This window comes from Oryzias latipes, chromosome 9 (assembly GCF_002234675.1).
Source record: "Oryzias latipes chromosome 9, ASM223467v1".
Taxonomy (NCBI): Eukaryota; Metazoa; Chordata; class Actinopteri; order Beloniformes; family Adrianichthyidae; genus Oryzias; species Oryzias latipes.
Window position 1 is genome coordinate 3492483 of NC_019867.2, and position 13011 is coordinate 3505493.

General features: G+C 41.4%; 1 protein-coding gene across 4 annotated transcripts in view; it reads right to left on the reverse strand.

Annotated features, from left to right (window-relative positions):
• The window catches only part of taok3 (TAO kinase 3), a 56580-nt gene that overhangs the window by 23212 nt on the left and 20357 nt on the right, over positions 1-13011 (reverse strand). For all 4 annotated transcript variants that reach the window (XM_023958222.1, XM_023958221.1, XM_023958224.1 and 1 more), the window contains 3 exons: positions 9755-9864; positions 3017-3242; positions 831-902 (listed from right to left, as the gene is read on the reverse strand). In XM_023958222.1, coding sequence (XP_023813990.1) covers positions 831-902; positions 3017-3148 — 204 coding nt within the window. In that variant the 5' untranslated portion in view covers positions 3149-3242; positions 9755-9864. The remainder of the gene's footprint in view (positions 1-830; positions 903-3016; positions 3243-9754; positions 9865-13011) is intronic.

Genomic DNA, 13011 nt, shown 5'->3' on the forward strand with positions numbered 1-13011 from the left:
TCATCGACGGCGTGGAGAGGGGAAACCCGCTACGTGGGCAATAGCCTGTCCTCCATACCACGTTGCCTGGCTAGTATCCGGCCACTATCGCAACCCTGGAGATGGACACTCCAGCCTCACTAGTGCTACTAGCGCGGCCGACACGAACCAAGATGACGGCTAGGATAAGTCATCCATGGTCAACATGTCCGTCGGAGGACAAACAGAAAAAAAAATGGTTGCTCAGCGGTGTGGTTCTCCCTAAACTCTCCCACAGATCCATGTTAGTTCAAAAGCTTCCGACTGTTTGATCACTTCTTCTGCTTCTTAAATGATGTTTTCTGACTCATTTTGGTTGCTCGCTCCTGTGGAGCTTCTCCACAGTTTTCTCCATGTGTGGATGATGATGCATCTTTGTGGTTCTCTGGCGTCTCAAAGCTGCACAAACGTTCTCGATATCCTCTCAAAAATGTCAAAGACTTTGTTTCTCATTTATTTTTAAGAACATTTAAAAAAAATGTTTTCACGCAGATCGTGTGGTGTAATTTATTTTCCATTTGCAGGTTTTTCCTCATAACAAGCTCATAGTTTAAAAAGCCTTTTTTTAACTTAAAATATGTTTATGTTTGATTAATAATCATAAGAATTCTTAAGCTAATAAATCAGGAAAAAATAAAAATTCCTAGTGATCAACACTTTTGAATCACTTTAAAAGGAATATTTTTAAAGACGGATGCTTAAAAATATTGATGTGAATTGATGCACAAACAGCAAACTGTTGCAGAGGGGATGATGTCGTCCTGCCGGACGGCGGTGATGCATCTGTGCGCGGGCGTCTGCCTCATTCTTACCTCCGTCGTCTGCTTGCCGTTGTAGGACATCTTCTTGATGGCCACCACCTCGTTGGAGTACGAGTTTCGTGCCTGGAAAAGATCGATTGAGGGGGGGGGTAGAAAGTATAAATCCAATCACTTAGAGAGAAAAAAAACACTTTTGAGGACTCTGTTTATGTAACTTTTCTTAATAAAAAAAGGTAAGAATAGCAAATTATTGATTAAGAAATCCAATTTGTGTAGATGGAGACTCATTATTAAGGAATCATTTACCGTTTTTTTAATTATAGACATTAAGGACATCATACAAACGTCAGAAAAGAATGAAAAAATCTCCTTACAGAACAAATTTATTACAATCAATCACAAATTTGTCCTAATGTGACTAGAACAAACTGGGCCTCAGTGAAGTGTCTGTGTGCATTTCCCATGTGTGTCGGTGCAAATATCTTAGCCGCTCGGAGTATTCGGGCCCGGCTTAAAGCCTTATTCTCTGCTTCACCCCCCTGAAAAAACAACTGGCATCGCAGGAAGAGCAGGCGGCCGCTTGTTCAGACGATCTAGATCTTTGTGAGTCTGAAGTGTTTTCGCCTTTGCACACGAATGAGGCGGAAATGACAGGAAGTACAGTGAGAGAGGAAATCCCCCTTTTCTCCTCCTGTGAAGAGCTTCTTCCTGTGTGATCTTTCAGAGCTACACCGTGTTTGCTTCACACCCAGACCCGGGTTAGGTTTTCCCCCTCGAATCTCTGCATTCTTAGATTGCACTGATGATGAGGAGGATGCACTGATAAAGATGGAAACCCTCAGATTCTCTCACATTCGTTTCTGCTCAGGCAAGAAGAAGCAGAAACTTGAAGTAAGGAACCAAATTACTGTTCCAACTGAAGATATTCCAAGAACAAATGTACACGTTGGTCATTCTTGTGAGAATTGTGAACTTTGGTTTGGTTTTGGGTTCTGTCCCTTTGTCAGTCACACCAGTTTCAGGTTTAATTCACAGCCGTCTTCATTTCACTTAATTACCCGCTGTCTGTCTACTTAAGCGTCTGCTTTTCAGTTCTTCCTCATCGGGTCATCTGTTCTGCTTTGTCTCTCATGATGCTCCCGTGGTTTTGTCAAGTTTCACTTGATTCAGTAAATGCGGTCCGACGCCACCGGTTCCTGACAATTCCTTTCTACAACACGTTCTTACTGTTGCTCTTTCAGAGCGTAACGTCAAAATCCTGTTGAAGATGAATATTTCCAGTGTTCATAAAGTGAAGCAGAGGTTGTAAAGTGAAACTTTGAAGGAAACTGAGATGTGATGCAACAGTAAACCTCCAGCAAAACCCAGACATATTCCAGCTTTGCATCTTTTTTTTTTAGTTTTTCTGCAGAACACCTGAATCTGAATCATGGATGAGGCTTATCCCCCCCCCCCCCCCCAGCTATGCAACTGGGGAAGAGGAGGCCCTTCATCCGTCAAAGGTATGATAAGTAATTAGAGGTTAGATAAACAGGAGAAGCTGAAGGGACTTAAAACAGCAAATCAGTACATTTGTATCATGAAGTTGAGAATAATTCATGAAGGGGGTGGAGTTAAAAAAGAAAACAAGGTTGTGCTGTAAGCAAAGGTTACATTAATAAAGTTAGCTTGACTTCTAATCACGCTTAAAAATACAATAAACCATTTTAAGCAAACATGTTTTTACTACCGGTACAGCTTCTTGAGTGCAGAATCCGCATATATCCACATATATATTCACTCCATACTTGAGCAAATGTGGGATTTTAAAGACCCACTTCAATGAAAATTGTGGGGGGGTTTTCTAAACATGTTCTTGTGGTAGTTTACTGATGCCGTAAGTACATGCACTACAGAATCACTGTAGTATTTGTATCCCAATGTTTAAAAAAAAAAAAGAAAAAAAAAGAATCTACTACTTAAAAAGTTTGGACAGAAGCAAAAATTCATGAAAAAACAGGAAATGAGCTAAAGTCCAAATCAACAACTTGTTTTTTAAGGGTTATTAACAGAAACTGGTGTGTCTGAAGGTCTAGCACTGTGGGAGATTTTGAGTCTTTATAGAGTTTAAGCTGAATGAACAAAGTCTGCACATTTTTCTCTAGATGGAAATCAATTTTGAGAACTCCAACGGAGGATAAACATTTGGATCCAGAACTTGAGATTCCGCTGAAAAAAGCACAAAACTGTGGACTTACAAAGTAGACGGCCCCAAAGCTGCCATGTCCGATCTCGTGCAGGTCGCAGAACACGTCCTCTGGGTCATCTTTGAAGAAGAGGTCACCCAGCTCGGGGTCCTTCGGCACCGCCTTCCTTGTGGACGACGGCATTATTGGCTAGGCACCAGGGACACTCGCATACACGCTACTGCTGCTGCTGCCGCCGCCAGACGTCCACGACGGCCCCGGCATTGGCCAGCTCCACCTGGGAGGAATCAGACCCAGATTTCAGAATATGACATCATATGTTTGCATTCTTGTTGTGATAGAGTTCTGATAATTACACATGGTGTGTCGTTGTCATGGTGATGACAAGCGTGGAGGACTTCAGGACATGCGACCGATGGACATTGAGCTAATAAAAATGACCTCTACTTAGCTACTTTAGCACAAACACACGGCTGACAGCTGAGGCTGAGTCATGGATACATCCGCCCCGGCACAGCGCGACTGCGCAGACGCTGATGTGTGACAGGGCTGCAGACAGGCGGCTGAGCGTGTGCACATCCTGGACACCCTGCTCCAGTTAGCTTCACTGCACAGGCAGTGGCATTGCCTGCACACGCTTTCACACGCCACGTTCCACGCCTGGCTCCCTTTTCCTGTTTACCGTGAAATCCGGGTGAACATCACCAAGACGGAGCGAGGCTGGTAAAAAGCAGAGGAGGCCGGCGCGGGCCAAGACGCCAAGCGTCATCCCAATCCCATCTAATCCATGGCATCCCCACCAAAAGAGGCAAAGTTCTGCACGTTTTAAAGAGCGTTTTATTTTTTTTATTTCCAATAGCTGAAACGTCTACAAACAGCCTGAGCTGCATGTCTCCACCTAAGCGCCATCGGGGGGGTTTTCCCTGAACTGTGATTAATAAAATGCTGTTGCTCTATTTTTCTGAGCAATTTACAAACCAACAGCATACTGTTTGAAAGTGTAAAAGCATGAGAGCAGCACATTTAATGCAATTAATTACTGTCCTTCAGGTACCTGATGGTCCTTTTAAGCACAGATGATGAGAGATGAGCTCTTGCTTTAATGACTTTCTAATTTACGTTTGTCTTCATTCATATAAAAAAAAACAAAGTTGATTTATAAGTGGCTTTTTTTTCGCCCTGAAAGACCATCACTTTGTTGAAGGGGAAGGAGGCAAACAAATAAACCATCTGTCACTGCGGGAAGTTTGAAGGCGAGCCGTGTTTCTGAGATCAGCTCACAGTCAGTTCAGATTATCGACCTCTGGAATATGAACTGATATTTTGCTATATATCTTCAGATTGGTGCCATTAAAAATCCCTTTTCAGGCTTTCATTCCATCTATAAAAGTTTATAAAGGTGTTTACATTTGAAAAAGTTACTGTATTGAATCAAACATCTCCGAAACTTTAACCAGATGATTGCGGATGTTTTATTCTTCCAAAACATCTAAAACAATCCTTGAATGACAAAACCTGAGGTTTGTACAACAACAGCAATATTTAAAACTTCCTGCTGGAAGTTGGGGTTTGCATTGACGGTAAAAAGTTTCAATCTTGAATTTTTTCTTTTTCGAATGTAAAGATTAGCCTCAATTTTTGTTTTTTTAAAGAGAAAGGAAAACTAAAGAGCTGATTTTCTTGAGACATCATCAGGGTTGGGTTGGGAACTCGACTGTTCAACGGTTGAAGTACTCGGTTACTCTGCATGTCTCAAACTTACATCAGCCTGTCTTTCATCCTGCCTGCTTCAGCTGCTTAGAAAGAGAGCGACAACCACGACTCACAAACACACAAACACATACAAACGTATACAATTGTGCCATCACCTATTAGAAAAAGAACACAATGGTCTACAATAATTAAGCACCGATAAATCTGCCTTTTGTGTCTCTATGCTTTGAATCAAGGGGAGTTCTTAGGAAGCAGGAAACGACCAAGACAAAAAAAGTCATGTGACCGTTAGCCTGCACACCTCCTCTCCACGTTTTTTCCTCCCACATGTGTGAAATGATGCAATTTGGCTGTAATGGGGGGGGGGCTGATGAAGCCGTCACCAGCCTGGCAATCTGAAGCGTGTGGATAGTTGCCTCTGTTGGCGTGGGGACGTTTTTTTTTTCTTCTAAGAGAGCTGATTAAGGGTGTGGATTATACAGATTAGAGGTTTGACGGGCGGGACAGCAACCCCCACAGAACCGCCGGGCGAGCGCGCAGAGTTCCCCCGACACGTCGGCGGATTTACATCCCAGCATTTATGCTGCCGAATGGGTTAAAAGAGAGCAGCATCGGAGCAACGGGAGGCTCCGTCTAAACATGTCATGCAAGATGGTTCCTTAAAAAAAAGGAAAAATGTGCTGGGAGTTGAAAATCTCCTTTTACTTTTAGACATTTTTAAAGTAACTTTATTATACTGACACCACAAAAATGACACATCAATTAAAATCTACCCGAAAAGTAAAAAAAAAACAACAATTTTATTTAAAAATGTTAGGGTATGTCAGTTCGAAATAAAAGGTCAAACAGGTCAGCGCTGGTTAAAAAACACCATGTTACCATAACAACCACGCAGTTCAGGTCAATGCAGATGGAAAGACACTCAAAAAGGGAGCTACGTGTCTTTAACTTAACACCCAAAAGAACTGATTTAAAAAAAATTAACATATAAATATAATTCTTTGCTTAGAAAAATATAAAATTGTATTCATACCGAGAGAAATCTATGGAGACACTTTTGCTAAGGCAAGTAAGTAAAAAACCTTTAGTAGATTTTATTGCAGGAATTTATCATTTTTCCAATAAAACTTTTTACTTTTTTGTTCAGTTTAAATGGCTTGCTATATAAATCTGCTTTGTATTGCAAACAAAGGTTCATTTTTAAAGGGAAATAAAATATTAAATCCTGAAACTGAATCATAAAATGATTAGATGTAGTACTCTGGCGGTGACACCCAGCATTGGCTGAGTCGCTGCGTCCACAGTTCTATCATTAGCTACATATTTTTTTTTTTTACATTTAATGTATTTTTTATTTCATTTGTTATTACTATTATTTTTTTCTAATAAGCTAAATCTACAAGAGCAACTGACAAACAGATTTATTGATTAGAGTTAGCTCCGCCCACCTCTGCAACAACACAAAAACAGCAAATGGGGAGAAAAGATCAACCTAATAGTTTGGTTAGCTCCACCCACCTGCTAAATAAAATGACACGCCCCTATCCATCCATTTTTCCAAACTTGATTGTTCCTGCTCAGGATCACAGGGATCCTAAACCCTAAACATCTTCTGTTGCACAAAGGCAGGGGACATCATGGGCGGTTTACCAGTCAATCGCAGGGCCACGCCCCCTAATGATTCACAACCCTGAGCATTAATAAAATGAAAACAGCTCCTTTAACCCGTCTTCTTACAGTCTCCCACCCCATTAATTTAAAGTAAATTTTATCAATTTTGACAAATTTGGTGTAAAACTGTCTTTTCCCAGTCTGAAACCAGTGGGCCTCTGAAGAACTGCAACCTTTGGTTTTCCAGGTTGGGAACTTGGAGGCTGGGTAAAACTCGTCTGTGTCACTTTATATCAAAAGATTACCTGTGGGCTAACTAGCAAAAACGAAAATGGTCAAAAGATACACTTCTTTGCCGTGCATCCACTTCCTGCCAGTTTGAGAGACTTCGAAGAAAAAACAAATTCTTTAGGTTAAACCCTGTCGCAGCCTAATGAATTGGAGTTTAAACGACACTATATGGTCGTAAAAATCCTAATGCTACGTACACCGGGCTCAGAAACACGCGTTCGAGCAACCGTTTCCTTCTGCGTTCAAAATTATTGCATTAACGCATTGCTACTCGAGTTTATGTCTGTTTTTGGGCTCTACATACAAAGAGCGCTGCAATTACACACGTGCTGAAAGTTCACGCTTACGATGACGCATGGGTAGCGTCCTTTTCAAAACACGGATGTACCAACCGTTAGAAAATCAATCGTGAAGGAAAAATTAATAATGTGCCTGGATGGAATTATATGACATCGCGTCTTTCATTACGAGAACAGAGCGAGATTCACCAGATTTGAACCGCCAAGACTCTTCCAACTGTGAGTGCATGCTAGTATCAGTCCAGTGTGAACACCATATGCTAAAAGCTCGAACAAAAACCCACGTTCAGTGCGTTCTTGAACACGCCACACATGGCCGCCTGCAGCTCAACAGAGATCCAGTCTGGATCAATGGAGCTTTCCGCCTGCAGCATATTAGCTGCATGAAATCCAACGACACCGGAGCAGGGCGCCATCGTAGGGACCATCCTGGGCGCCGTGATCTCGGGGTCAAATTTGAAACTTTTTTGTGAGAGAGCCTCCTGCCAACTCAAATGCCTCTTCCTTCCTAACTCGACGCTCATTTCTCTTTCACCCTTTAATCGTCACTTGGAAGAAAGTCTTTGATGATGAAAAAGGAGGTATTTTCTCTTGATTTGCCCTTAATCTCTGCGAGCCTCTGATGTACGGCACACGCGGCGCCACTGGCACGAGCATTTTCTATACCAGTGAATTAGAGCACGGGCTCCACCATTAAAGATGGAGGACACAAAGTGTCCATATGTGTGGGTCATTTTGTGTGTCAGATTATGTGTATGTGTGCTTGCACAGCCAGAGGGCTTTATCAGCTTACTGGACCCCCTCCCAGGCTGAGACGGCAACAGGAATTAGACAGACTGTGGGAATTCTTACTGGCATTCAGAATCGGCTCTAATCAGAAAAGAGAAAGAAAAAACGGGTAAATCCACCAAAACGTGCGCCGCAGTAGAGAGTCTGCGCGTGAAGTAAGAATTACGTAATAATCCAGTTCTTTAACTCCTATCATGGCGTCTAAAGAAGGCGTTTAAGCTGTGAGGTGTGAGGTGTGTGTGTGTGTGTGCGCGCCTGGATTTTACAGACTCATGGGAAAAAAAAGCACTTTAGTAATCCAGTCTAACACATGCATGTCTAAAATAAATAAATAAAAAAAGCGGGGTGAGCATGAGAAGGCAAAGTCCCCGGAGAGCTGTGGAGCACGTGCACGGCGTGTGCACCATGTGCTTGCATTTGGGTGTGTGCTTCCTGCAGTTGACAGAAAATGGGTCAAGCTTCATCCAGCATGAATTTACAAGAGCTCATTCAGACGCGAGGTCGTGTGCTGATGAGTCGGCAGTTGGAGACAGACTTCTGTGATCTGTTGTGTTTTATTTTTGTGTTTTTGTGGCTTTGACTGTCTTTATTTTTTTTAATTTTTGACGGAGCGTCGCTCTGATTTGAGAGGAAGTGTAGGGAGTTGTGCATGCATGCAGCCCTGCACAGGGGTACAGCAGCGTTACTCAAATGTCGATTTTCCACATGGCCCAACAGAAACTGTGGAAAAGTCCAGAATCCATGAAGGGTCTGGGGTCACTTCTTGAATATAAATATTAGAATTTCGGAATTTTTAGGAGAGTGTCATCAACAAATTTCTAAAGTTCCGATTTATACAATCCTGATAATGTTTGCAGCATTGCTGAAAGTGGGTTTACTTTTATTGCTACCATGACTCAGCGAAAACAGATCACTTCATATTTCTGACACCAAGATCTCACAGAAATAGTTTTGCACCGGAGCTTTAGCTCCAATGTTCAAATCCCTTTCTTCACGCATGTGACGTAATTCCAATCGATTCCGTCGTGAAGAAAAGTGGCTCCTTAGCAGCACTTTATGTCAGTAATGCGTCGTGTCAGAATCAGCTGATTCACATTGATCATGTGAAAGGTCAAAGGTTTACAATATGTCAAAGACTGTGTGTTACATCTCCGGTGTTATCTGAATAAAGAATATTTTTAATGATTTGTCCTCTCATAATAAAAGTCTGACGAGACCAACTCAGTGGCCAAGTAGTAGAGTGTCCATCCTGACACTGGAAGGTTGTGGGTTCAAATCCACGGTCGAGTCATATCAAAGACTCTGACGCTCAAACCATTAAATAGCTCCTGAGCTGGATCCCTGGAGGTGGATCAAGTGTGGAGAGCATATTTCACACACCCAGGCGGTAATGGTGACAACCATTAACAGTCCAGGACTGAGTGACCCCTTGACCTTTAGTGAGAAATAAACAGCTATCACTCAGTCACTCTATTTGACACATTTCGTGTAGCCCGCTTACAAGTGGTCGGGGCGTGGCATTCAAACAAGCTCACTGCTAATTGGCGAGAATGGTTGCCATCGAAAAGATGACTGACCCACTTGGACCAATCACTGCTCACTGACGATGTCTGGCTCCAACGTGGTGAAGTCAATGTTGCGACAAAAATGGCAACTCAATAGACCAGTCGGAGCTGGAGGTGAGCCATTTTCTACGAGTGACGTCACACTCAGTCGGTCGAGTTCTCAAATACAGTCAATGGGACTTTAACTTTAACATCATTTTATTTTTATATATCTGTGTATTTATTTCTTTATTATTATTTTATTTAATTATATATTATTTTATTTTATATATTAATTTATAACAACATTTTAAAGGACAAATGGCAACAAAGTGCTGTTAAAACAAGGGAAAAAATATGATTTTTCTACATTTCTACAGTAGGTTATTAAAGTGATTGGTCCGAACTTCAGACGTAACGGTCAGAAAAAGGTTTTCCTCCCCTAAAAATGGCAGAAACGTTCCTCTAGAATCTCAGCTCAGCTGCTGTACTTTTGGAGAAAGAGGGCCTTGAAGCTCAAGAGATGAAGATCATTCACTGACCTGGTTATGTACAGGAAGTCTTGATGGGTCTCTGTCTCCTTTTGTCTCTTCAGAGAAAGTCCAGATGTGCAGATTTTTCAGGGTCCCTCATGACTCAAACACCGTCGTACCTGAGGGGAAAAAAAACAGTTTTACGCAAAACCTTCGATCATCTATAAAATATTCTTCATTATGACTGCATTTCTTCATCACACTGAGCATTTATTGAAGTTTGCAGCTGTTTAAGGCCTATCAAACCGAACTACACCACCAAAAAAGAAAAACATCTGGACTTCAGTTTATTTATCATGCTCCTTTGCACCAAGATGCTTTTTGGCTCATAAAATTAGGAAGGTGGCGTTCACCCTGAACAAACAGAGGGAAGGCTTTGATTTCTAAATAGCAGATGGCGGAATGACTCAACAGGCGCCGAAAATCTCCTTAGTGGTAATCAGTAACTGTCAGATTCTGCTCGGTTCTTCAGCTCCTGGAGCCGCAGAAAAACTCCACAGCCTCGTTTTGACGTCTCCACATCTCCACCCGCTGCTCCTCAGTGGGCTGTCCCGGTTCACAAGGGAAGTGACCTTCGTCTGCAGGTGAATCTTTATTGTTCCTCGAATAAAAGCAGGAGTTCAAGGACGCGATCATCCGATGACCTTTTTACAGACGTGCCCCACAGACATGTTTCATTCGCAAACACAAGAACATCGAAGGAGCTGGAGACTAACGACATCCACCGAAAACAGGAAAAGCTTCTCCAAGACCCCAATGTGGTTCCCGTTTTAGCATCAGCGACCCCGTGACGACTTCTCAAGTCACGAGCGGCCTCCAAATCCATGTTTAGCCTTTTCTCCAAACCTTCAGCCTGGTCCTCCAGAGTTCTGACGGAGCAGATCGCCGCTCCGGGGGGAGCGTATTGAATAATAAAGGAGGGGAGGAGGACGAGGGGATGGGAGGACAGGGATAAAAATGTATTGTGCTCCTCTGAGTGTCTCTGAATGATTTATAACACAAACTGACGCTTGCATGAGCCTCTGGGAAAGTTGTGGCTCCCCCCACCACCACCACCCTCGCTCCTTCCACCCTGCTTGGCATTTCTGTCCGGCAAAGGATGGGGGGATACAAACAGTAAAGCCGCTGAGGTGGTTTACTCTACTAAAAACTGACTTTTTCTATTCTAGTCTCAAAATATGGTCAACTATCTCACTTATTTATGACTTTACTTTCAGAGTTTCTGCTTGATTTTTGTACAGAAAAAGCTGGATAAGGACTATTTTTAGGTGGAGGTGAAACGTCCGCCCACGTCCGCTTTGTTCCAGCTTTGTGGACGAGCGAAAAACGTTGCGAGGAAGCAGAGACTGACTAAACCGCGGACACAACATCTCAGTTCGGTTCCTGCTGCTTCACTCCGCACAAACTGCAGCATGAATCACAAACCCTGAGTCACACGTTTGACTGTTTTCAGTTCGTGACAAAACAAACCCAACAGAGCGGCCGTCAGGCTTCTGGAGCTTCAGGCCGGGTTTTAGGGACAAGTCTGCATGGAAGACGCTGTCAACAATTTTTGGTATAAATTTTACTTGCTGAAGTCTCCAATTTCTTCATTTTTCATTAAGAAAATGGTCAAAAATGCAATTACGAGTCCTGGTGTAAATAAATATTTTTTTAGCTTGTAATCTTTTGTATACTTTTTGCTACTATTATTTTATTGCATTTTTGTGTTTTTTTTCTATCCATCTATCTAACGGAGGTCACAAAATTTTGTGGCTAAAGTGAAACAGAGCGGATTAAGAACAGGTTAAAGAATCATTTTGCTAAAGTGATTCATGCAATCTGTGGGTTCCTTCTATCAAAAACACTTTTTTAATTATATTTTTCTTCAGCCAGAACAACTTTTCTGTTAATATTTAAGTAAGAACTCTTTATTTTATTGATAAAAATTCCACCTTTGTTCAGAGTGTAACCCTTCGGATGAACTCACTCCCCACAAAAACCAAGCAAGACAGAAAAAAAAGCAATTTGTCAATAATAGAACAAGTTGTATATGTGTGTGCTTTCTCAGATTACATGTCTACTATAAATATATATTGACATAAACAAAAATAAGAACTCTTAAAGAAAAACACACTGTGTATTCTTACAAACATGTGGAATATTTGGTTCAGGAAAGTGCAATACCCACTATCCATGTATTCATGTCAATCACACGTGTGCATCATGTTTATATGGTTATGTAAGTGCAGTTACAGGTTATTTATTATTCATGAGTGCAATACTACATAACTCTATGCTCACCAGCAAAGTCTAATATAATCCTGACTATTTTTTGAATGCATTTTATACTTTATTTCATTTTATTTAAAATCTATTTTGAGTTGTAATCCTGACTTTTATCGTCTTTTAAACACATTGGGAGCATCATGACTTTGTAGTGCATACAATGCCAATAAAGGAAGTTCTGATTCTGATGTTTAATTCATTTGGCTTTGGTTGTGATTTTTAAGGATTATCCATTTCCTGCATGAGCCGAACCATCCAAACCCAACTTTAAGTTTCATGCAGAAAAAAGTGCTGCAGGAGGAAAAGACATTCCTACAGTGGGAATGTTACAAACTTGACCCATTTCTATTGAATTGCAGTGCAATTAAATCCATTTAGGAATTGGGGAGTGATGCCCACATCTGTAAATCAAAAAAACTATAAAATCCTGATTATCTTGTTTTTGCTCAAAGCTCATTTCTAGAAAATCCTGAATAAAACACAGAAAACTCAAGGCAGCTCTCATGTCAGCAGCTTAGTGACACCTTGGGGACGGGCAGCCCTCAAAAAGAGGCTTCTCTTGGATTGGATGCTGGGCAAACCTCCATCATGGAAGTGGGTGTTGGTGAAAGTGAGGAGAAAAACTCCAGAGCATCATGAGAAGTGACGGCAGCAACATTCAAGCTCAGAACTTTCACAAAATCCTCCTCAAAAATGAGAAGGAGAAACTGAAACTCAACCCTTATTTATATTTTTGTTTTCTTTTTCAAACAGAAAAAAAGAAGAATAAGTCAAGTTTAAAAATATGATTTTTACAGCATCGAGAAGCATTCAGATCCTTTTCTGAATGTTTTTCAGACAATGGCATGCTGAGGGAGTGTCATAATGTGGGAAACCTCACTCTGCAACCAGTCAAACACTAAAAAGCTTTTTAAAAAGACGATGTTTGTTAGACAGGAAGCTCACAAAGAAAGAAAATATTTAAATAAGTAAATTGACTTTAGATTTAATTGAACTTC